The sequence below is a fragment of the Bombina bombina genome, chromosome 6 (assembly GCF_027579735.1).
Source record: "Bombina bombina isolate aBomBom1 chromosome 6, aBomBom1.pri, whole genome shotgun sequence".
NCBI lineage: Eukaryota > Metazoa > Chordata > Amphibia > Anura > Bombinatoridae > Bombina > Bombina bombina.
In genome coordinates, this window is record NC_069504.1 from 262,150,769 (window position 1) to 262,173,991 (window position 23,223).

At 35.8% G+C, this 23,223-nt stretch overlaps 1 protein-coding gene across 2 annotated transcripts in view; it reads right to left on the reverse strand.

Annotated features, from left to right (window-relative positions):
* LOC128662831 (carboxypeptidase M) overlaps positions 1-21,231 on the reverse strand; it is a 281,631-nt gene extending 260,400 nt beyond the window's left edge. Inside the window, exon 1 of one of the 2 annotated variants that reach the window (XM_053716817.1) lies at positions 21,138-21,231. In XM_053716817.1, coding sequence (XP_053572792.1) covers positions 21,138-21,191 — 54 coding nt within the window. In that variant the 5' untranslated portion in view covers positions 21,192-21,231. Of the gene's footprint in view, positions 1-5,882; positions 6,067-21,137 lie in introns of those variants that run through there. The other variant, XM_053716816.1, reaches the window with a different exon arrangement.
* Positions 21,232-23,223: the final 1,992 nt, after the last annotated feature.

Below are 23,223 nucleotides of genomic sequence, written 5' to 3' on the forward strand. Positions count from 1 at the left end.
GATTCTATCAGCCAATCGGAATTAAGGTGGGAAAAATCCTATTGGCTGATGCAATCAGCCAATAGAATTGAAGTTCAATCCTATTGGCTGATCCAATCAGCCAATAGGATTAAGCTTGCATTCTATTGGCTGAGCTGATTGCATCAAAAGATATTTTTTTTAAAATTTAAATAAGATTTGTTTTAAATAAAATGTTTTTTTGAGGGAAAATGTATCTACTAAAGATAGTGTCTATTTAAGATACATTGGGCCAGATTATGAGTGGAGTGCAAAATAGCGCTTTCAGCGGATGCAATTGTATATATATATATATATATATATATATATATATATATATATTGTATATTCTTGGTTTTGTAGTTCTCAAAACTGTGAATTTGTGTCTGCAGAAATAACAAGCCCCCTTTTTACAATAAAAATGTTATACAATAAACATAGAGCTGAGAAATAAACCTTTAAGGGACATAGAGCATACCATTTTCAGATTTACTTAATTATCTCTGTATCCTTTGTTAAAAGAAAACAATGCTCTACTGGGTAGCTGAACACATTGTGTGAGCCAACAACAAGCAGCTAGCTCACAGTAGTGCATTGCTCCTGAACCTACCTATGTAAGAAAGCACATTAGATAAGCAAATTGGAAAGTTGTTTATAATTGTATGATCTATATGAATCATGAAAGTTTAATTTTGACTTTACTGTCCCTTTAAACCCATAGCTTCTCATCATAGTCTTAAATAAACATGCACAACAACCCACACAACTTTTAAAGAGACAACTCACACCATACAGATTCTTAACAGGACAAATCACAGTGTGTGCGCACACAACCTTGCACACACTCAAAGCCTTAAAGGGACAGGCACACACAAAGCATAATTGTTAAAGGGACCCCCACACACACACAAAATGCATGCACAACTCACTGTAAACTCACACAATCTTATAGGGACAGACACACACACCACACAGCCTTAAAAAAAAACTAATAATACCCCAACCACACAGTCTTAAAGGGACATATCACAGTATGCATGCACACACAACCTTGTAGGCTCTTAAAGGGACAGGCACATAAAGCACAAGCCCACAAATAGGGATACTGAGTCTTAAAGGGACAGGTGTCCACACACACACACAATACAAACAGCCTTTAAAGGGACAACTTACATGTCACGCACAATCTATATGGTACAAGCGCACAAATACCAAAGGCATACAGCCTTAAAGGAATACTAAACCCAATGTTTTTCTTTCATGATTCAGAGAGCATGCAATTTTAAGTAAATTTCTAATTTACTCCTATTAGCAATATTTCTTTGTTCTCTTGCTATCTTTATTTGAAAAAGAAGGCATCTAAGCTAAGGAGCCAGACAATTTTTGGTTCAGTACCCTGGACAGCATTTATCCACCAATCAGCAAGGACAACCCAGGTTGTGAACCAAAAATGGGCCGGCTTCTAAACTTACATTCTTGCTTTTCAAATAAAGATAGCAATAGAATGAAGAAAAATTGATAATTGGAGTAAATTAGAAAGTTGCTTACAATTGCATGCTCTATCTGAATCATGACAGATAAAATTTGGGTTCAGTGACCCTTTAACGATCAAGGACGTAGAGGGTCCTACAAAAACTGTCACTTAATGACCAAGGACGTACCCTGTACATCCTCAGGGGTTTCAAGAGGTGAAAGCAATTGTGATCGCTTCCAGCCACTTTCAAGGTATTGCAGTGATGCCTCGATATTAAGGCATCACTGTAATACCTTTTTTTACCCACTGATGCAGAGAGAGCCACTCTGTGGCCCTCTGCAACGGCCAGCGATGGTGCCGATCGTTGGTGGATGGGAGCCTGAGCAGGGAGGCAGGTGAGTGGCCCATTGCTGGAGTAGTTCAGGCCACTGTTCCGGGAGTGCTCAGAGGTAGGTGGGAGCATGCAAGGGGGGGGGCGGGAGGGCGCACGTGCGAGGGAACGGGAAGGCATGCGCTCGCACGGTACAGTGCACAGTGTCTAAGGGAAGGAGGGAGAGAGAGGGGGGAATAAGTGTTGGGAAATGGATCTGGAAGGGTGTAGAATATTGAGGGGAGGCAGCTACACTACGGAAAAATAGGGTTATAATAAATAAAATAAAAATAATTAGCAAATTTGATCAAAAACTGGGTACTGACAGACAGCTGCCACAAATAGGAATTGGGGGAGCTTAAGAGAGCTGTTTGGGGGGAGCCTACACTGCAGAAACTATGTACATATATAAAAAAAAATATTAAAATAAAAGGCTTTTATTGTAGTACTGGCAGACTTTCTGTCAGTACTTAAGATGGCAGTGACAATTGTGGGGTGGGGAGGGGGGAAGAGAGCTGGGGGTGGGATGTGTCAGGTGGGAGGCTAAACTAAAGCTAAAATTAACCCTACAAGCTCCCTAATTAACCCCTTTACTGCTGAGCATAATACAAGTGTGGTGCACAGCGGCATTCTAATTACCAAAAAAGCAATGCCAAAGCCATATATGTCTTCTATATCTGAACAAAGGGGAGAGAAGCATTTACAACCATTTGTGCAATAATTGCATAAGCTTTTTGTAAATAATAATAAGTGAACAATTTTTTTTTTATTTGATCGCATTTGGCAGAGAAATGTAGGCATGAAATATACCAAAATGGGCCTAGATCAACACTTTGGGATGTCTACTAAAAAAAAATATACACATGTGAAGGGATATTCAGGGATTCCTGACAGATATCAGTGTTACAATGCAACTATCGCTAATTTGAAAAAAAATGGTTTGGAAATAGCAAAGTGCTACTTGTATTTATTGCCCTATAACTTACAAAAAAAGCAAAGAACATGTAAACATTGGGTATTTCTAAACTCAGGACAAAATTTAGAAACTATTTAGCATGGGTGTTTTTTGATGATTGTAGATGTGTAACAGATTTTGGGGGTCAAAGTGTGTTTTTTTTCATCATATTTTATAAAACTGTTTATAGTAAATTATAAGATATGATGAAAATAATGTAATCTTTAGAAAGTCCATTTAATGGCGAGAAAGACGGTATATAATATGTGAGGGTACAGTAAATGAGAAAGAGGAAAATTACAGCTAAACACAAACACAGCAGAAATGTAAAAATAGCCTTGGTCCTAAACAGTCAGAAAATTGAAAAATGGTCTGGTCACTAAGGGGTTAAAGGAACAGCTGACACCATGAACAGTCTTTAATAGATAGGCGAAGTCTTGTAGGGTCAGGCCCTCAGTCTAAATGCACCAAAAAGCTCAGAGCCTTAAAAGAACACTCAGTCTTAACAAAACAGGCATACACACAATGCACGCCACACATACACAGTCTTAATTATACAGGCACACAAAACACAGTCTTAAAGGGACAGTCTACACCACATACATCTTTAAAGTTGTGTGCATTTGTGTGTGATGTGATCTATCAATTTAATGCCTGTACCATTATGACTGTGTGTATATGGTATGAGTTGCCCTTTAAAAGCTTTGCCCATTGTGTGTGTGCCTGTCTCTTAGCATCCCTTTAAGACTCTGTGCCCTTCTGTTTGCTTATAAGACTGTGTGCCTGTCCCTTAAAGATTCTGCACGGTGTCATCTCTTCCATTAAGGCTGAGTGTCTTGGGTGTTTGTACACCTGTGCCATTAAGATTATGTGTGTGGTTTAAGTTGTCTCTTTAAAAGCTGTGTGTGTGCCTGTCCCTTTAAATCTGATTGCATTGTGCTTGTTTGTTCCTCTATGACTGAGAGTGTGCAAGGTTGTGTGTGCAAACATACTATGATCTGTTCCTTTAAGTATGTGTATGTTGTGCAGTGTACTTTTAAAAGCTTGTGGGTACGTCTACCTGCCTCTTAAAAACTGTGTGAGCATGCTGTGAGTTGTACGTGCATTTTGTGTGTGTGAGGATGCCTGTCCCTTTAAGATTGAGCATCCCTTTAAAGCTTGTGCATTGTGAGTGCCTATCCCTTTAAGACTGAGTGCATACAAGTTTGCATGTGCACATACTGTGATCTTTCCCTTTAAGACTGTGTGTGTGGTGTGAGTTGTACCTTTAAAGTCTGTGCAGGTTGTTGTGCCTGTCCCTTTAAGACAGTGTGTGTGTGGTGAGCTATACCTTTAAGACTGTGTGAGCATTTGGTGAGTTGTACATACATTTTGTGTGTGTCTATGTGGAAGCCTGTCCCTTTAAGACTGACAGCATGCCAGGTTGTGTGTACACATACTGTGATCTGTCCCTTTAAAATCTATGTGTAGTGCCCTTAAAGGGACAGTCTAGTCAAAACTAAACTTTCATTATTCAGATAGGACTTGTAATTTTAATCAACTTTCCAATTTACTTTTATCATCAAATTTGTTTTGTTTTCTTGGTATTCTTAGTTGAAACTAAACCTAGGTAGGCTCATATGCTAATTTCTAAGCCCTTGAGGGCTGCCTCTTATCACATTTTTTAAATTCACAACAGGAGACTGTGGGCCATATAGATAACACTGTGTTAAGGCACAGGGAGTTATTTAAGAGTTAGCACAAAACAATACTAAATGCAAGTCAATAGATAATAAATACAAAGTCATGTGATCAGGGGGCTGTCAGAAGATGTTTAGATACAAGGTAATCACAGAGGTAAAAAGTATATTAATATAACTGTGTTGGTTATGCAAAACTGGGGAATGGGTTATAAAGGGATTATGCATCTTTTAAAACAATAAAAAATGATATTGTAGACTGTCCCTTTAAAGTGATGGTAAACTCTTCCCTTTATAAAAACAGATTCAGAATGTTAGTGAAATTTTATTTTAAAAGTAATGAAGTTGAGCTATTACTTACTTTTTAATGTAAATATGAAATACAAATACCCCTTGCTGCAACGCCCACTTCAAAAGTCAATTTTTCTGTGAGCTAAAGGTTTGAACTATACTCCAATCAGCGCTCTCCCCTTTGGGCGTCGTCTTTTAGCTAGAGTACTGATTGGACAACAAACCATTAGCTCACAGAAAAATTGGCTTTTGATGTGGGTTTGCGGAGCGCGAGGTATTTGAATTTCATATCTATATTAAAAAGAAAGTTATAGAACAACTGCATTGCAACTGTTGAAGAAAACTCCATCAAAAATATAACTAACATTCCAAATCTGTTTTTGTAGAGGGGAGACACTAACACTGCATTATTGTTGGTAGCCTGGCCGAGAAAATAATTTAGAAGGCTATAGATATATATATATTTATATATTAACCTTTGAAAAAAAGAGAGAATAATGAAAAAGGTATGATTAAACCTCTTTCTAAAGTAAGGGAAATCAGCACTCTTTTAGTATTAAACCATAAGTATTTTTATTGTTCATATACATGCATCTCCCAGACACAAATTAATTCCCATGTGAAATTGGAAACAAATATATCCCTACATCTAAGTACATCTATCTGCTTATTGAAACCATTTATTTAAACACTAAACATATACGTGCAATATAAACATGTCCCTTTAAGACCTTATAGCATATTTAGATAGGCTACCTGCCTCTTTCAAAAGGTTAAAAGTTATTTTGAGGGTCTGCACAAATAATCCTTTTGAATAAGGTAAATAATTTTAACCATTTGTGTATAGATTATAATACAGGCTTGCACTCTCTCCCTGCCCCTATAATTATATATATATATATATATATATATATATATAGTAAGTACTCACATACTAAATAACATATTCCTAAGGCAACTTGTGTAAAACACTTATGCAGTGTAATAAGCCATTACTGAAATAGAATATCTAGGTGTACAAATATACAGAGTGTGCTTAGTAAGGAAAGCTACATAAGTTTACTGTGTAGGTGGTGCTTGCTCCAGCAGTAGTAGAGCGTCAGTACAACTCATTACCCAGTGCATCCTCGGGATAGTCCTGCTGCTGTGTAAAGATTCTGGGGTCACCATCTGCTGCACATCTCTGATCTCCTCACTCTACTGCTCTCTGTACCTCATTGTACCGGCACCAGGTTGTCTTCCTCATCCCACCGCTCCTGCACATACAGTCCTGCCTACTCACACTCTTCCCCGGGGCAGCTCCTATCCCAACAGTGTCAGTCACAAACTCCGTGCTCTTGTTAGCCACCTAGTGGTTGCTTGTGACACTAGCTCAGAGAAAATAGCAATGTACTGTATTATGCTTCTCATAGCAGTTGTCTTGCTTTGTCATTTTTATCATCACTACAGTAGTACATATGTCTATGTATATATGCTAACAGAAAGCCTGACAGAGGCACACACCCTGTGTAAATGATGGAAAAAAATAACTTTGCAATGACCTGGTCTCTCAATATTCAATATTGCTAAAAAACAGAACTACGCCAAAAAAAAAAGTCAGTAATCAAAGAAAATAAACTAAATTAAACCTATTCAGTGTGGAATATAGGAAATGTCTACAATTAGTTACAGGTGAGTTTTTTCTCACCAGTAAAATTAGGGACACATATCTTTATTGAAAGCCTCACTAATAATCTTAAATCCTATCCATACATGTGTGAGTAAATGGACAACAGAATAAAGGTCTGTGTGTACCAAATAGAAACATGTAAAAAGAAAATCTCTTCATCAATCTGACCTTGATATTTTTACTTATCTGTGACTAATTAAAATTCAACAGAAGAATATCACATCAAGCCTTTTTTTTTTTTTTTACTTTTTTTTACTTGTGACTTTAGATTTTCAGACAATGCCCCTGTGTGGTATCTAAAAGGATAAAACATATATACATATATATATATATATATATATATATATATATATATATATATATATATATATATACACTGTATATATAGGTGTAATTCACTACTACTATGTCAGAAGTTGTAACACTATTGAATCCTAACATAGAAATCAATATTATGACCCTCACAGGTGCTACAGTTAGTTTTATTAGCTGAGTATATTTTAAGTGGTAATCCATGTGAATTCAATACCATAAACTGTAGTGGGACCCATTAATAACCATGTTAAGAAACCTCCTCCCCTTTTATTAGTTTTTCTTTGGAAACATATGTACATATTTAAAGGGACATTAAACACTTTGAGATGGAAATACAAAATAATAAATTGTATATAATAAAACAACTCTGCAATGTACTTTCATTATTTATTTTGTCCTCTTTGCCTGTAATTCCATTCTGAAATTGTGAGCTTTTCAGTTCCTGTTAGAAATGGAAGTGCAGAACACTGTTAAATCCAGCACAACCATTGTCTGCACACTCTAGTGACCTATTTATAACTGACCCTAATTGGCCACAGCAGAGAAGGTAACACAAGTTACAACATGGCAGCTCACAGTGTTTTATAGACACTAAAACTTTACACTTATTTTGTCACTTTTTAAACAACTAATGAAACTTTAAAAAAATTGATCTACATGTTAGTCATGGACTAATCTTTTCTTTGAATGCATAATTCTATCTAGCATGTATTTAGTGTTTAATGTCCCTTTAAGAATATATATATATATGTATATATATATATATATATATATATATATATATATATACATATATATATATATATATACATATATATATATATATATATATATATACATATATATATATATATATATATACATATATATATATATATATACATATATATATATACATATATATATATATATATATACATATATATATATATATATATATATATATATATACATATATATATACATATATATATACATATATATATATATATATATACATATATATATATATATGTTAGAAAAAAGGAGGGGCACCTGCGCTAAAAACTCTAACACTTGGTGAGTAATGGCTATTTTTGCAACAATAGTAGTAATAGTGATATATGTGCGTGCTGCCTCTGATACAGTGTACCCGTGTCACTGTTAGGAATGTGGATGGAAAAGAGAAAATCAAAAAGGGCGCACAGCTAGGCACTAGAATAAAAATTGACTATTGGTAAAGTAGGTATGTAGTTTTCAGACCTATGTGGTTATAGTAACAGGATAATAAAAATAATAATAATAATAATGTCCTTGGATTGTTATTGTATTCTAAAGAGTTCAGTAATGTGCTTTAGAATATTCGACACTTCTTTGTCTGAGGTGAGTGGATTTGTGCTTACCAGAGGTAACCTCAATCATATGAGGTAAGTTGTAGACTTGTCTGGGTTAGAGATGTTTCTTTGGCTCTTGTCCAGTCGATTTTGCTTTGTTCTTTGCTGTAGGAATCTTTCCTTTGTTGAAACCCTTTGGGATCTTTGTTTCCAGGTGGCTCCTGGCAGCAGTATGTTGTTTTGAATGAAAATCTTGGACTCTCTTGTATCGTTTGTTGAAAGGCAATGGAAAATCCTGGACTCTCTTTTTCCTCTTGGTGATGAGAATCTGGGTTGTCTCAGGTGTTCATATCGATTGAGATGGAATAGGAAAAAGAAAACAAGAACATAGTGTGATAACGTTTAAATAAAAAAGCTCTTTTTAATTAGAACTAAGTAAATGTGCTTACATCAAATGCCCTCAATCAGAGTATGAGGTAAGTAATAGACATTGATTAAGTATTTCGATCTCCTGGTCAGTGCTCTGGTTGGCTGCAGTACAAAGATTGCCCAATGCAGTATTTGAATTTAAAATACAGTTCAGCCTGCTTGTGGGACACTAATGGCTGTATGCTTAATGTGGTTCTTTTAAACAGCTTAACCTGCTGGCCGTAATTTGTGGTCAATAAGACCAATACGTTTATAATGCTGTTAGGCTAAAAAGCCTCTGTTGGCAGTTGGTAAGTTCAAATTGTGCGTATAATATGCTCACAGAGGCATATGTATAAGGAAGGGTACAGTCGCTCAACAAGTCCTGTTACCCGTTGTGTTAAATATGATGCCGTGCCGCAATGTAGCAAAAGGATGTCCGCCCACCTTAAGATAATCCTTACGCGTTTCGAAGTGATCAGTCACTTCTTCATCAGAGGAAAAAAGTGGAATGGACAGAAGTCGGCATCATGAGAATATAAAGGTCTGTGGTGGGCGTGTTTGTTCCTAATTGTCCAATTGCGGCTAAGTTGTAGTGACGTCAGTTGTGTTAGCGTATCGGTTGTCATAGTGACCATGCTTTGTTGACTTCTGGGAGTTGGTCGTCAGTGTCTGCTGGGTCCTATAGTCTCTCCTATTCTGAGTATATCGTACTATTTTTACTGGAACGTTTGCTTAAAGTCCTAAATAGTAAAACAATCTTTTCTCTTATTTTTATAGTATTTAAGGCGAACGGAAAGTAATAATGAAAACGTAATATAATGTTTATGGTGTAGTGTTTGGATTTAAACAATTTTATTCTGTATATTTTTCTTGGACGTTTTTTGATTATGAATTTTAGATAAAGGTGGAGGTATGGGAAGTAGTGGAAAGTGTATTAGCCTTGAATTTTTTGATTTACTGGTAATCCAGATGTAAGTTTGATACCTATTAATTATCTGTTTTTATGGCTAAACATAAATTGCTGATTTTTGTGACTGATTTTTAAGAGATTTCTATAAAAATGCTGCCAGATCTATATCTTCATTTAATCCCATAGGGCTCATTGTGCCCATATAGTGAATCCAGAAAGTTTCTCTCTGGCGAAGCTTGAGGAACCTGTCTCCTCCTCTGCGTGGTATCTGAATTTGTTCTAATATTGTGCCTCTGAGTGCTTTTGGATCTTTATTGTGAGTTTTTTTGAAGTGTCTCGAGACACTATGGCCCTTGTAGCCTGCCTCTATGTTTTTCAGATGTTCAAGCAGTCTTTTCTTGTATGGGCGTTTGGTACGCCCAATATATTGTAGATTGCAAGTGCACTCCAATAGATATACCACGTAAGTGCTTTTACAGTTAGTGAGGGTATTTATTTCACATTTTTTTTGATGGAAAAGTTTTTGATTGAATTATTTTTGTTGCTTTTTTGCTTTCATAAGCATGTTCGCAGCTCTTGCAATTGGCCCTGTTGCACTTAAAAAAACCTTTAGTGTTTGTGGATAACCAATTTGTTTTCTTGGTGGTGTCTTTGAGTCTGCTGGGTGCCAATAGTTGTTTTAGGCATCTGTTCTTTCTAAATGTGATCTTTGGTGCAGAGCCTATGCTGTTTTTCAGGAATTTGTCTTGCTCTAATATTGGCCAATATTTTTTCAGTATTTTTCTAATTTCTGGGGCTGCTTCGTTGAAAGTTGTAACCATACCTATTTTTTTGGTACTTTTGTTTGGTTTCTCTATGTCTTTTTTTGCAGTAAGAAGTTGTGTTCTATCTAGTCTTTGCACTTTCTTAAGGGAGTTGTCGATTAATTTTTTAGGGTAAATTTTCTGTATCAGTTTTTCCCTGAGAAGTTCAGCTTCTTGTTTGAAATCGCTGTCTTTTGTGCAATTTCTTTTTAGGCGCTGAAATTGCCCATAAGGGATGTTGTGGATCCATGGTTTGTAATGTCCACTATCTGCTCTTAGGTACCCATTGCAGTCGGTGCTTTTTCTGTAAAGTTTAGTGTAAATGTTTGTATTTTCATTGAACAATATTAGATCAAGAAACTCTATTGAGTTTTGTTCAATTTTGGAAGTAAATTGTAGGTTAAAAATATTATTGTTAATATGTTGTAAGAAATTTGTGGTGGTGGGGGTATCTCCTTCCCATATTAGTAGGATATCATCGATATATCTACCCCACCAAATAATGTTTTGTTGGAATGGGTTATTTTGGTGGATATAGGTATCTTCCCACATCCCCATATATAGGTTGGCGTAGCTGGGTGCCATGGTTGTACCCATAGCGGTTCCGCTAATTTGCAAGTAATAGGAGTTATTGAATTCGAAATAATTATTTTCTAAAACAAATCTGATACATTCAGTAATGAAGTTTTGGTGTTCATTCGATAGATCTGTATCGTTTAGAATTTGTGTCATTGCGGAAATCCCCTTTTCATGGGGTATACTAGTGTATAGGGAAGACACATCCAGTGTCATCCATTGGTATGTGTCTTTCCATTTGATTTTTGTAATTTTAGCTATAGTGTCTGTAGAGTCTCTTAGGTAAGATTTAAGATGTGGTACTAGTGGTTTTAGGTAAAAGTCTGAGTATTCGGAAATCCTGGCCGTCAGGGAGTCTATGCCTGAGACTATTGGCCGTCCCGGGGGATTAACCTGATCTTTGTGGATTTTTGGTAAGTGGTAAAAAATAGCTTTATTTGGAAATGCATGTGTTAAGTATTTGTGTTCATTTTTGTTGAGTAAGTTCAAATGATTTGCTGTGTCTATCATCGAATTGTACTGTTTTTGAAAAATGGTAGTAGGATCCCCTGAGAGTTTTTTATATGTCTCGGGGTCATTTAACAGTCTGTTGGCCTCTGTGAGGTAGTCAGTTCTATTTTGTATGACCAGTCCTCCTCCCTTATCTGCTTCCCTCAGAACTATGTCTTTCATCTCTTTGATTGATTCTAAAGCTGTTTTTTCGTGTTTCTTTAGGTTATCTTTTTTGATTGAATAGTTTTCACAAAGTGATTGTAAATCCTTTTGTACTAACTCACTAAAGGTAGGGATGGCATTACCTTTGGATTGTGTCGGAAAGAATATAGAGGAGGGTTTGAGATTGGAGTATCTTTTAGTTTGAATCTGTGTTTGAGTTTCATTACTGTTGTATAATTCCTCCAGTGTATTTAGTACATCCAGATCAGTGTCTGAGATGTTTTTTAGAAAGTCAATGTTATCTTTTGCATTGAGTTTCTCGAAATGTCTACATAATGTGAGTTTTCTTATAAATTTGTTGAAGTCAATGTATAGATTAAATGGATTGGGACCTTTTGTAGGTGCAAAATTTAGCCCTTTTGACAGAATACTCAATTCGTTTTCTGTGAAGGAATGGGACGACAGATTGAATATTTTTAGAAGTGGTTCTCCTGTTTGCCCCTTTTTGGGGTTCTGGGTTCTTCCTGTTCTTCCTCTGTTTCCCACCAGTCTTCCTCCCCGTCTTCCTCTTCTACACCTTTTCTTTTCTTTGGGTTTCCCATTGACCACTGGGGTCTTAGATTTATGTTTTGATCTTCCCTTTGGTACTCTGATTGAGGGCATTTGATGTAAGCACATTTACTTAGTTCTAATTAAAAAGAGCTTTTTTATTTAAACGTTATCACACTATGTTCTTGTTTTCTTTTTCCTATTCCATCTCAATCGATATGAACACCTGAGACAACCCAGATTCTCATCACCAAGAGGAAAAAGAGAGTCCAGGATTTTCCATTGCCTTTCAACAAACGATACAAGAGAGTCCAAGATTTTCATTCAAAACAACATACTGCTGCCAGGAGCCACCTGGAAACAAAGATCCCAAAGGGTTTCAACAAAGGAAAGATTCCTACAGCAAAGAACAAAGCAAAATCGACTGGACAAGAGCCAAAGAAACATCTCTAACCCAGACAAGTCTACAACTTACCTCATATGATTGAGGTTACCTCTGGTAAGCACAAATCCACTCACCTCAGACAAAGAAGTGTCGAATATTCTAAAGCACATTACTGAACTCTTTAGAATACAATAACAATCCAAGGACATTATTATTATTATTATTTTTATTATCCTGTTACTATAACCACATAGGTCTGAAAACTACATACCTACTTTACCAATAGTCAATTTTTATTCTAGTGCCTAGCTGTGCGCCCTTTTTGATTTTCTCTTTTCCATCCACATTCCTAACAGTGACACGGGTACACTGTATCAGAGGCAGCACGCACATATATCACTATTACTACTATTGTTGCAAAAATAGCCATTACTCACCAAGTGTTAGAGTTTTTAGCGCAGGTGCCCCTCCTTTTTTCTAACATACTTTATACCACCTACATTGGTGCTATACCCCAACCAGCAGCTCAAACACAACACTTTCAAACCTAAACCATATATAAAGTATAAATAGTACTACTACTAACAATAATATGGAGATTACTAATTTTGAATTTGGTAACTACTTTGATCCAAAAACCAAGGTCAAAAAACTTTCAATTAACCTAGACGAAGACAGTAAAAACGTGATTGAACACAACATGGACCCCAGAGAAGTCTTTGACAAAATAGAAAAACTTAGCAAAAAACAACTCACCCACTGGCATGACAGTGTTAACTTAGAGAGATACATAAAATATAAAGTAGTACCAAAAGGTCTAAAACTCTATAAATCTGCGGTTTTTGAACCAGAAGATATAGAGTACCTCACAGAGTGGGACACTGCTCTTGATGAAGCATCTTACGTTCTAATGAATATAGCTATCAGATACAGAAACCACAAAGTGGACAAACTGACATTAGAAATACAAGATATGAAAAAACTTTTAGAATCACATAAGGGAGACACAACTTTCAAAGAACTAGATGAAAGAAATAAAGAGAGAATACAAAAATTCGAAAACACCATTGAAGCTAAAAAAAAGAAAACATTTCTCAGAGACTACTTAGAAATGCAAGAGATCACTGATGAAAACAAATTTGACTTAGAAACAGATAAAGATATGGAGGTATGGGAAAACACCAACACCCCAGAACAATCTACTGCAAAGGGTACATTCACCTTTCCAAATTCTACCAAAACAAATACAAATGACAATCATCATTTGAGAGTCAAGCACAACGACAAAAACACTATTACTAACACATCAAAGAAAAACCCTAGAGAACAACATGCAAGAAACACACCCTCCAACTCAGAAAACACATGGAGAAGAAATTCAAATCAGAACTACACACATAATAAAAACACACATTGGCAACACAATTATCAAAATCCATGAGTCCCTAAAAATAAATTCCATCAGAAAAAGGTCTCATGGCAAAATAACGGGACAAACCATTATAACATGACAGATTCCAGATATAACCAAACACCATTTACAGGGAATATAAACATGAGAAATAATCCCTCATATTACGAATATAATAAAAATACTGCAACAAAATGTGAATGTCAGAATTATCATCAAGAACAACATGATACTTTCCAAAATAGATCACATAACTATAATTATAAACAAAACAGAAAACAAGAACAAAAACACAATCAACAAAACAGAAAAATTATGACCAAGAAAGGAACAACACAAACTAAAGGACACCATCATTTTTTAGAAAGGGATTGGATAGGAAACCACCCCCCAGATACTACACCAAATTTTACAGGGACAGCACCACCCAGAGAGTACCAAAGGGAAGATCAAAACATAAATCTAAGACCCCAGTGGTCAATGGGAAACCCAAAGAAAAGAAAAGGTGTAGAAGAGGAAGACGGGGAGGAAGACTGGTGGGAAACAGAGGAAGAACAGGAAGAACCCAGAACCCCAAAAAGGGGCAAACAGGAGAACCACTTCTAAAAATATTCAATCTGTCGTCCCATTCCTTCACAGAAAACGAATTGAGTATTCTGTCAAAAGGGCTAAATTTTGCACCTACAAAAGGTCCCAATCCATTTAATCTATACATTGACTTCAACAAATTTATAAGAAAACTCACATTATGTAGACATTTCGAGAAACTCAATGCAAAAGATAACATTGACTTTCTAAAAAACATCTCAGACACTGATCTGGATGTACTAAATACACTGGAGGAATTATACAATAGTAATGAAACTCAAACACAGATTCAAACTAAAAGATACTCCAATCTCAAACCCTCCTCTATATTCTTTCCGACACAATCCAAAGGTAATGCCATCCCTACCTTTAGTGAGTTAGTACAAAAGGATTTACAATCACTTTGTGAAAACTATTCAATCAAAAAAGATAACCTAAAGAAACACGAAAAAACAGCTTTAGAATCAATCAAAGAGATGAAAGACATAGTTCTGAGGGAAGCAGATAAGGGAGGAGGACTGGTCATACAAAATAGAACTGACTACCTCACAGAGGCCAACAGACTGTTAAATGACCCCGAGACATATAGAAAACTCTCAGGGGATCCTACTACCATTTTTCAAAAACAGTACAATTCGATGATAGACACAGCAAATCATTTGAACTTACTCAACAAAAATGAACACAAATACTTAACACATGCATTTCCAAATAAAGCTATTTTTTACCACTTACCAAAAATCCACAAAGATCAGGTTAATCCCCCGGGACGGCCAATAGTCTCAGGCATAGACTCCCTGACGGCCAGGATTTCCGAATACGCAGACTTTTACCTAAAACCACTAGTACCACATCTTAAATCTTACCCAAGAGACTCTACAGACACTATAGCTAAAATTACAAAAATCAAATGGAAAGACACATACCAATGGATGACACTGGATGTGTCTTCCCTATACACTAGTATACCCCATGAAAAGGGGATTTCCGCAATGACACAAATTCTAAACGATACAGATCTATCGAATGAACACCAAAACTTCATTACTGAATGTATCAGATTTGTTTTAGAAAATAATTATTTCGAATTCAATAACTCCTATTACTTGCAAATTAGCGGAACCGCTATGGGTACAACCATGGCACCCAGCTACGCCAACCTATATATGGGGATGTGGGAAGATACCTATATCCACCAAAATAACCCATTCCAACAAAACATTATTTGGTGGGGTAGATATATCGATGATATCCTACTAATATGGGAAGGAGATACCCCCACCACCACAAATTTCTTACAACATATTAACAATAATATTTTTAACCTACAATTTACTTCCAAAATTGAACAAAACTCAATAGAGTTTCTTGATCTAATATTGTTCAATGAAAATACAAACATTTACACTAAACTTTACAGAAAAAGCACCGACTGCAATGGGTACCTAAGAGCAGATAGTGGACATTACAAACCATGGATCCACAACATCCCTTATGGGCAATTTCAGCGCCTAAAAAGAAATTGCACAAAAGACAGCGATTTCAAACAAGAAGCTGAACTTCTCAGGGAAAAACTGATACAGAAAAATTACCCTAAAAAATTAATCGACAACTCCCTTAAGAAAGTGCAAAGACTAGATAGAACACAACTTCTTACTGCAAAAAAAGACATAGAGAAACCAAACAAAAGTACCAAAAAAATAGGTATGGTTACAACTTTCAACGAAGCAGCCCCAGAAATTAGAAAAATACTGAAAAAATATTGGCCAATATTAGAGCAAGACAAATTCCTGAAAAACAGCATAGGCTCTGCACCAAAGATCACATTTAGAAAGAACAGATGCCTAAAACAACTATTGGCACCCAGCAGACTCAAAGACACCACCAAGAAAACAAATTGGTTATCCACAAACACTAAAGGTTTTTTTAAGTGCAACAGGGCCAATTGCAAGAGCTGCGAACATGCTTATGAAAGCAAAAAAGCAACAAAAATAATTCAATCAAAAACTTTTCCATCAAAAAAATGTGAAATAAATACCCTCACTAACTGTAAAAGCACTTACGTGGTATATCTATTGGAGTGCACTTGCAATCTACAATATATTGGGCGTACCAAACGCCCATACAAGAAAAGACTGCTTGAACATCTGAAAAACATAGAGGCAGGCTACAAGGGCCATAGTGTCTCGAGACACTTCAAAAAAACTCACAATAAAGATCCAAAAGCACTCAGAGGCACAATATTAGAACAAATTCAGATACCACGCAGAGGAGGAGACAGGTTCCTCAAGCTTCGCCAGAGAGAAACTTTCTGGATTCACTATATGGGCACAATGAGCCCTATGGGATTAAATGAAGATATAGATCTGGCAGCATTTTTATAGAAATCTCTTAAAAATCAGTCACAAAAATCAGCAATTTATGTTTAGCCATAAAAACAGATAATTAATAGGTATCAAACTTACATCTGGATTACCAGTAAATCAAAAAATTCAAGGCTAATACACTTTCCACTACTTCCCATACCTCCACCTTTATCTAAAATTCATAATCAAAAAACGTCCAAGAAAAATATACAGAATAAAATTGTTTAAATCCAAACACTACACCATAAACATTATATTACGTTTTCATTATTACTTTCCGTTCGCCTTAAATACTATAAAAATAAGAGAAAAGATTGTTTTACTATTTAGGACTTTAAGCAAACGTTCCAGTAAAAATAGTACGATATACTCAGAATAGGAGAGACTATAGGACCCAGCAGACACTGACGACCAACTCCCAGAAGTCAACAAAGCATGGTCACTATGACAACCGATACGCTAACACAACTGACGTCACTACAACTTAGCCGCAATTGGACAATTAGGAACAAACACGCCCACCACAGACCTTTATATTCTCATGATGCCGACTTCTGTCCATTCCACTTTTTTCCTCTGATGAAGAAGTGACTGATCACTTCGAAACGCGTAAGGATTATCTTAAGGTGGGCGGACATCCTTTTGCTACATTGCGGCACGGCATCATATTTAACACAACGGGTAACAGGACTTGTTGAGCGACTGTACCCTTCCTTATACATATGCCTCTGTGAGCATATTATATGCACAATTTGAACTTACCAACTGCCAACAGAGGCTTTTTAGCCTAACAGCATTATAAACGTATTGGTCTTATTGACCACAAATTACGGCCAGCAGGTTAAGCTGTTTAAAAGAACCACATTAAGCATACAGCCATTAGTGTCCCACAAGCAGGCTGAACTGTATTTTAAATTCAAATACTGCATTGGGCAATCTTTGTACTGCAGCCAACCAGAGCACTGACCAGGAGATCGAAATACTTAATCAATGTCTATTACTTACCTCATACTCTGATTGAGGGCATTTGATGTAAGCACATTTACTTAGTTCTAATTAAAAAGAGCTTTTTTATTTAAACGTTATCACACTATGTTCTTGTTTTCTTTTTCCTATTCCATCTCAATCGATATGAACACCTGAGACAACCCAGATTCTCATCACCAAGAGGAAAAAGAGAGTCCAGGATTTTCCATTGCCTTTCAACAAACGATACAAGAGAGTCCAAGATTTTCATTCAAAACAACATACTGCTGCCAGGAGCCACCTGGAAACAAAGATCCCAAAGGGTTTCAACAAAGGAAAGATTCCTACAGCAAAGAACAAAGCAAAATCGACTGGACAAGAGCCAAAGAAACATCTCTAACCCAGACAAGTCTACAACTTACCTCATATGATTGAGGTTACCTCTGGTAAGCACAAATCCACTCACCTCAGACAAAGAAGTGTCGAATATTCTAAAGCACATTACTGAACTCTTTAGAATACAATAACAATCCAAGGACATTATTATTATTATTATTTTTATTATCCTGTTACTATAACCACATAGGTCTGAAAACTACATACCTACTTTACCAATAGTCAATTTTTATTCTAGTGCCTAGCTGTGCGCCCTTTTTGATTTTCTCTTTTCCATCCACATATATATATATATATATATATATATATATTATAAGACAAAAACAGGTATTGGCGCACATCCAAACCCATAAGACCACATATTTTTTCACATATTTTTAACATATTTGTAAATGCTGCAAAAAATTGCCTGCTTAATATTTTATAAATTTATAAATAAAGTTGGGATCTTAGTCACACAATATGGCCATATTCTGCTCAGCCAGTCACCACTTACAAGGTGTCCCAAAATAGACTGTCCTAACAGTATTGGTATATTAGAATCGAATGATTCAGCCCAGTAAGGCTAAACTTTATAGTGTTAGGACCAGTCTATTTTGGGACACCTTGTAAGTGGTGAGGTGACTGTTTGAGCAGAATATGGCCATATCGTGTGACTAAGATCCCAACTTTATTTATAAATTTATAAAATATTAAGCAGGCAATTTTTGCAGCATTTACAAATATGTTAAAAATATGTGAAAAAATATGTGGTCTTATGGGTTTGGATGTGCGCCAATACCTGTTTTTGTCTTATACTTATTTTGGTCATTTTGGCAGCACTCCCACAATATTTGTGCTAATATATAAAATGTTTTTGTTAGGTGTGCTTAACCAAACCCCCTTGTTGTATTTATTTATTTATTTTATATATATATATATATATATATATATATATATATATATATATATATATATATATATATATATATATATATATACACACATATATACACATTTCTTATTTTAGCACATTTTATTAGGAGCATCTGCCCAATTTGGTAGTTTAGTGATTTTTACTGCCACTAGTAACACAATGTTATACAATGCTGTATTAGTATTTTAGTGTTTTTTATTCTCAGTGCTGCCACTAGTAACACAATGTTTATAGAATGTTGCATTAGTATTTAGTGGTTTTTACTCTCAGTACTGCCATTAGTAACACAATGTTGCATTAGTATTTTAGTGGTTTTATTCTCAGTGCTGCCACTAGTAACACAAGGTTTATACAATGTTGCATTAGTATTTAGTGGTTTTTACTCTCAGTACTGCCACTAGTAACACAATGTTGCATTAGTATTTAGTGATTTTTACTCTCAGTGCTGCCACTAGTAACACAATGATTATACAATGTTGCATTAGTATTTAGTGGTTTTTATTCTCAGTGCTGCCACTAGTAACACAATGTTGCATTAGTATTTAGTGGTTTTTATTCTCAGTGCGGCCACTAGTAACACAATGTTTATACAATGTTGCATGTAACCAGGCTGCATAAAAAACCTGTGAAGTTAACCCCTTCCTGCCTTCAGTTTAGTTTAATTAGTATTTGTGCCATGTGAACTTAACCCTTTCATGTCTTCAGTTGTGTCTTACACTATTCTTTTTTTTTAACCTCTCAGACAATCCTAACCTCACCATTATTTTCACTGGGAGACTACGCAGGAGAAATATATGTAATATGCTGTAAGGAAAGCGTTAATGTAGTGAAAGCATTTATAGTGATGGGTAAGAGAGGTTAATATAATTGCAGGGAGACTAATATTGGCATTGCAGGGGTTAATAGGAAAAGGAGTTAATGGTTAATAACTAATGGCATTGAATGGTTTAATAGCAAAAGGGATTCAGTTCACTATGTCAATAAGTGGCCTAACAACAGTGTAATTACACTTCTACAAGTTGTCTGTGCAGTTTCTTCAAGCTGCAACATTGTATAGAAATGATCTGGTAATTAGAAATAGTGATATAGAAATGGTTGGTAATTTAAAACACCTGATTCTGCCATAGGGGATAAAACAAGTTACAAAAAATACAATAATAAATATATATATAAATAAATCCACTGTGGATCCAGCACTCACTTTAACATGCGGTGCACTCAACCAAATCCCATACAAAATAACAAAACTTAACTTAGTAAACTTCATGTTAAGTTGTTAACGTAGAGTGCCTCGTTTAATTATTTAACATATATATATATATAAGTAACAAAAAACTTGCACTCACTGGCCTTGTAACAAAACACACTTTACTGTGAAGTTTCGGAGATAAAAAATCCCCTTCCTCAGACATGGTCTGAGGAAGGGGATTTTTTATCTCCGAAACGTCACAGTAAAGTGTTTTTTGTTACAAGACCAGTGAGTGCAAGTTTTTTGTTACCTGTATGCTACTTGTCACTAGCACCCTGGCTACCTGGCTTTTGGAAGTGAGAGTGCTCTCCTGAGTGTTCATATATATATATATATATATATACACACACAATATTAAAAAACAGGGTACTTAATGTATTTCTTAGATTATTAAGCAGCAAATGAGCGCTGTGTTCTTCATGTCTCACACTTAAAACTTTAAAGATCACATACTAAATAACATATTCCTGTAGAAAAATAGAAAATCCACAGCACCACTGTAAGTTTTCAATGCTTTATTGAGACATCTTTATCCCATGCAGGTACAAGGTAGATAGGCAGCATGGGATAAAGATGTCTCAATAAAGCATTGAAAACTTACAGTGGTGCTGTGGATTTTCTATTTTTCTACATATTATCGAGGCTGACAGTCCCTCTCACCACCTGCACCTGTGATACTGTGGAGCTGTACACTGTTCATGTGTATTATGTGAAATAACATATTCCTAAGGCAACTTGTGTAAAACACTTATGCAGTGTAATAAGCCATTACTGAAATAGAATATCTAGGTGTACAAATATACAGAGTGTGCTTAGTAAGGAAAGCTACATAAGTTTACTGTGTAGGTGGTGCTTGCTCCAGCAGTAGTGTAGAGCGTCAGTACAACTCATTACCCAGTGCATCCTCGGGACAGTCCTGCTGCTGTGTGAAGATTCTGGGGTCACCATCTGCTGCACATCTCTAATCTCCTCACTCTACTGCTCTCTGTACCTCATTGTACCGGCACCAGGTTGTCTTCCTCATCCCACCTCTCCTGCACATACAGTCCTGCCTACTCACACACTTCCCCGGGGCAGCTCCTATCCCAACAGTGTCAGTCACAAACTCTGTGCTCTTGTTAGCCACCTAGTGGTTGCTTGTGACACTAGTTCATTGCAATTAGCAATGTATTATGCTTCTCATAGCAGTTGTCTACAGTATGGGCTCAAATTATAAATCAAGGGCAGACAGGGGCGTACATATATGCTCCTGTCTGTCCGTGCTCTCCTCTGGCAGGCAGTAATCCGCTGCTCGATTTTAACATTGCACATGAGCACGATTTTGCACTCACATGCAACCCTGCCCGTACACAGCCAATCACGCTCAAACAGGAGCTGCCAATCTCCCCGGTCAGAGGGAGGAAAAGGGCTTGATAAATCGAGCCCATATATGAGCATCTGTCTGTGTGTGTATATATATATATATATATATATATATATATATACAGTATATATATATATATATATATATATACTAACAAGCCTGACAAAGGCACAAACCGTGTTTAAATAATGAAAAAAACTACTGCCTGCAAAAACTCACTTTACAGTGATGTTTTGGGGTCACTCACTATTGTTTGAACATAATTATGCAATTAAGTTCTTGTCTGGATTTGAGTATGGCATGTGGTTGGTGGATACACACATATTCAACCTCTGATTTGTTCATCTTTGCACCAGTAGTACATTACTAGTCCAGAACTGACTTTAACTATGTGTTTAACCACTTTTCGAGGGTTAAACAAACACATGTTACTATTTAAGACAGTGCAAAAATAAAATGCTCTATTACAGTAGAGTATTTTATTATTTCTTAAATCTCCAACTACAGGGTTGCAAAAGAGAATCAGTTTGCTAGTATTTTGACAGTAAACTGAGTAAAAGCAGTGTTTCTCAACTCCTGTCTTCAAGTACCTCTCCAGGCCACATATTCATGATATTTTAAAAGTATCTCAAAGCCAAAAGTAAACATACTTGGATTGTATAGAACACCATATTTTAAACCACTTTTCAATTTACTTCTATTGTCAATTTTGCTTAGTTTTTTTGGTATAATTTGTTAAAGAGTGATCCTATAGGTGAGCTCAGGAGCATGCTCATGTCTTTAGTCATCTGGCCGCTGTGTTTGCAACATTGTTTGCAGCTTTGAAATACAATAACAATCATGTGTAAAGATTCAGACTAACTCAGACACATACACTCACATACTTTGTCAGACACCATAGACTGACAGACACACTCACACTTATATTATTCACAGTGACTGATATCTTTGATTAGACACTTTTACAGAAACACTAAGGGCTAGATCACAAGTGGCGAGCAAACGATTTTGCGAGGGTTTAAATTGCGCTGATAATTATTATTAGTTGAGCGCTAGTGCAATAATGATTTACGCAAGAATCAATCCCCCCGATTTCAGAGCTGTGGTTAACAGTTTGGCGAAAATAAAAAGTGTCACAAAACACATTACAAAGTACATTTACACTTATAATAACACTGTCTAATAAAAATTATTTTAATAAGGGTTCAAAGATATGAGATTTTGGGTGTTAGAAATAAAAAAAAGCCGCCAAAGGGCTTTAACATAGAGATACATACATACACATATCTAATGATGTATATGTATGTGTGTATATATATATATAAAGAAGGTAAAGTCCAGCACCAATTCCTCTTATCTCTTCTGGGTGCAAGCTGCCTCTGTTTCACCTTAAACAGATATGGATAACAAATTGTAGAAATGGCTGCAGCACTCCAAATTGTATTTGTACATATATAGACAGATATATATATAAGTGCAATAGAACCTTTTGCCATTAAGTAGATGAAAACATGTGAAAACATATTTATGCAATATTCATATTTGTTAAACATTTTAACTATGTATTCTACAAATAGCAGAATATGTTTTAAGTATTTCTAAATAGATATTCATATA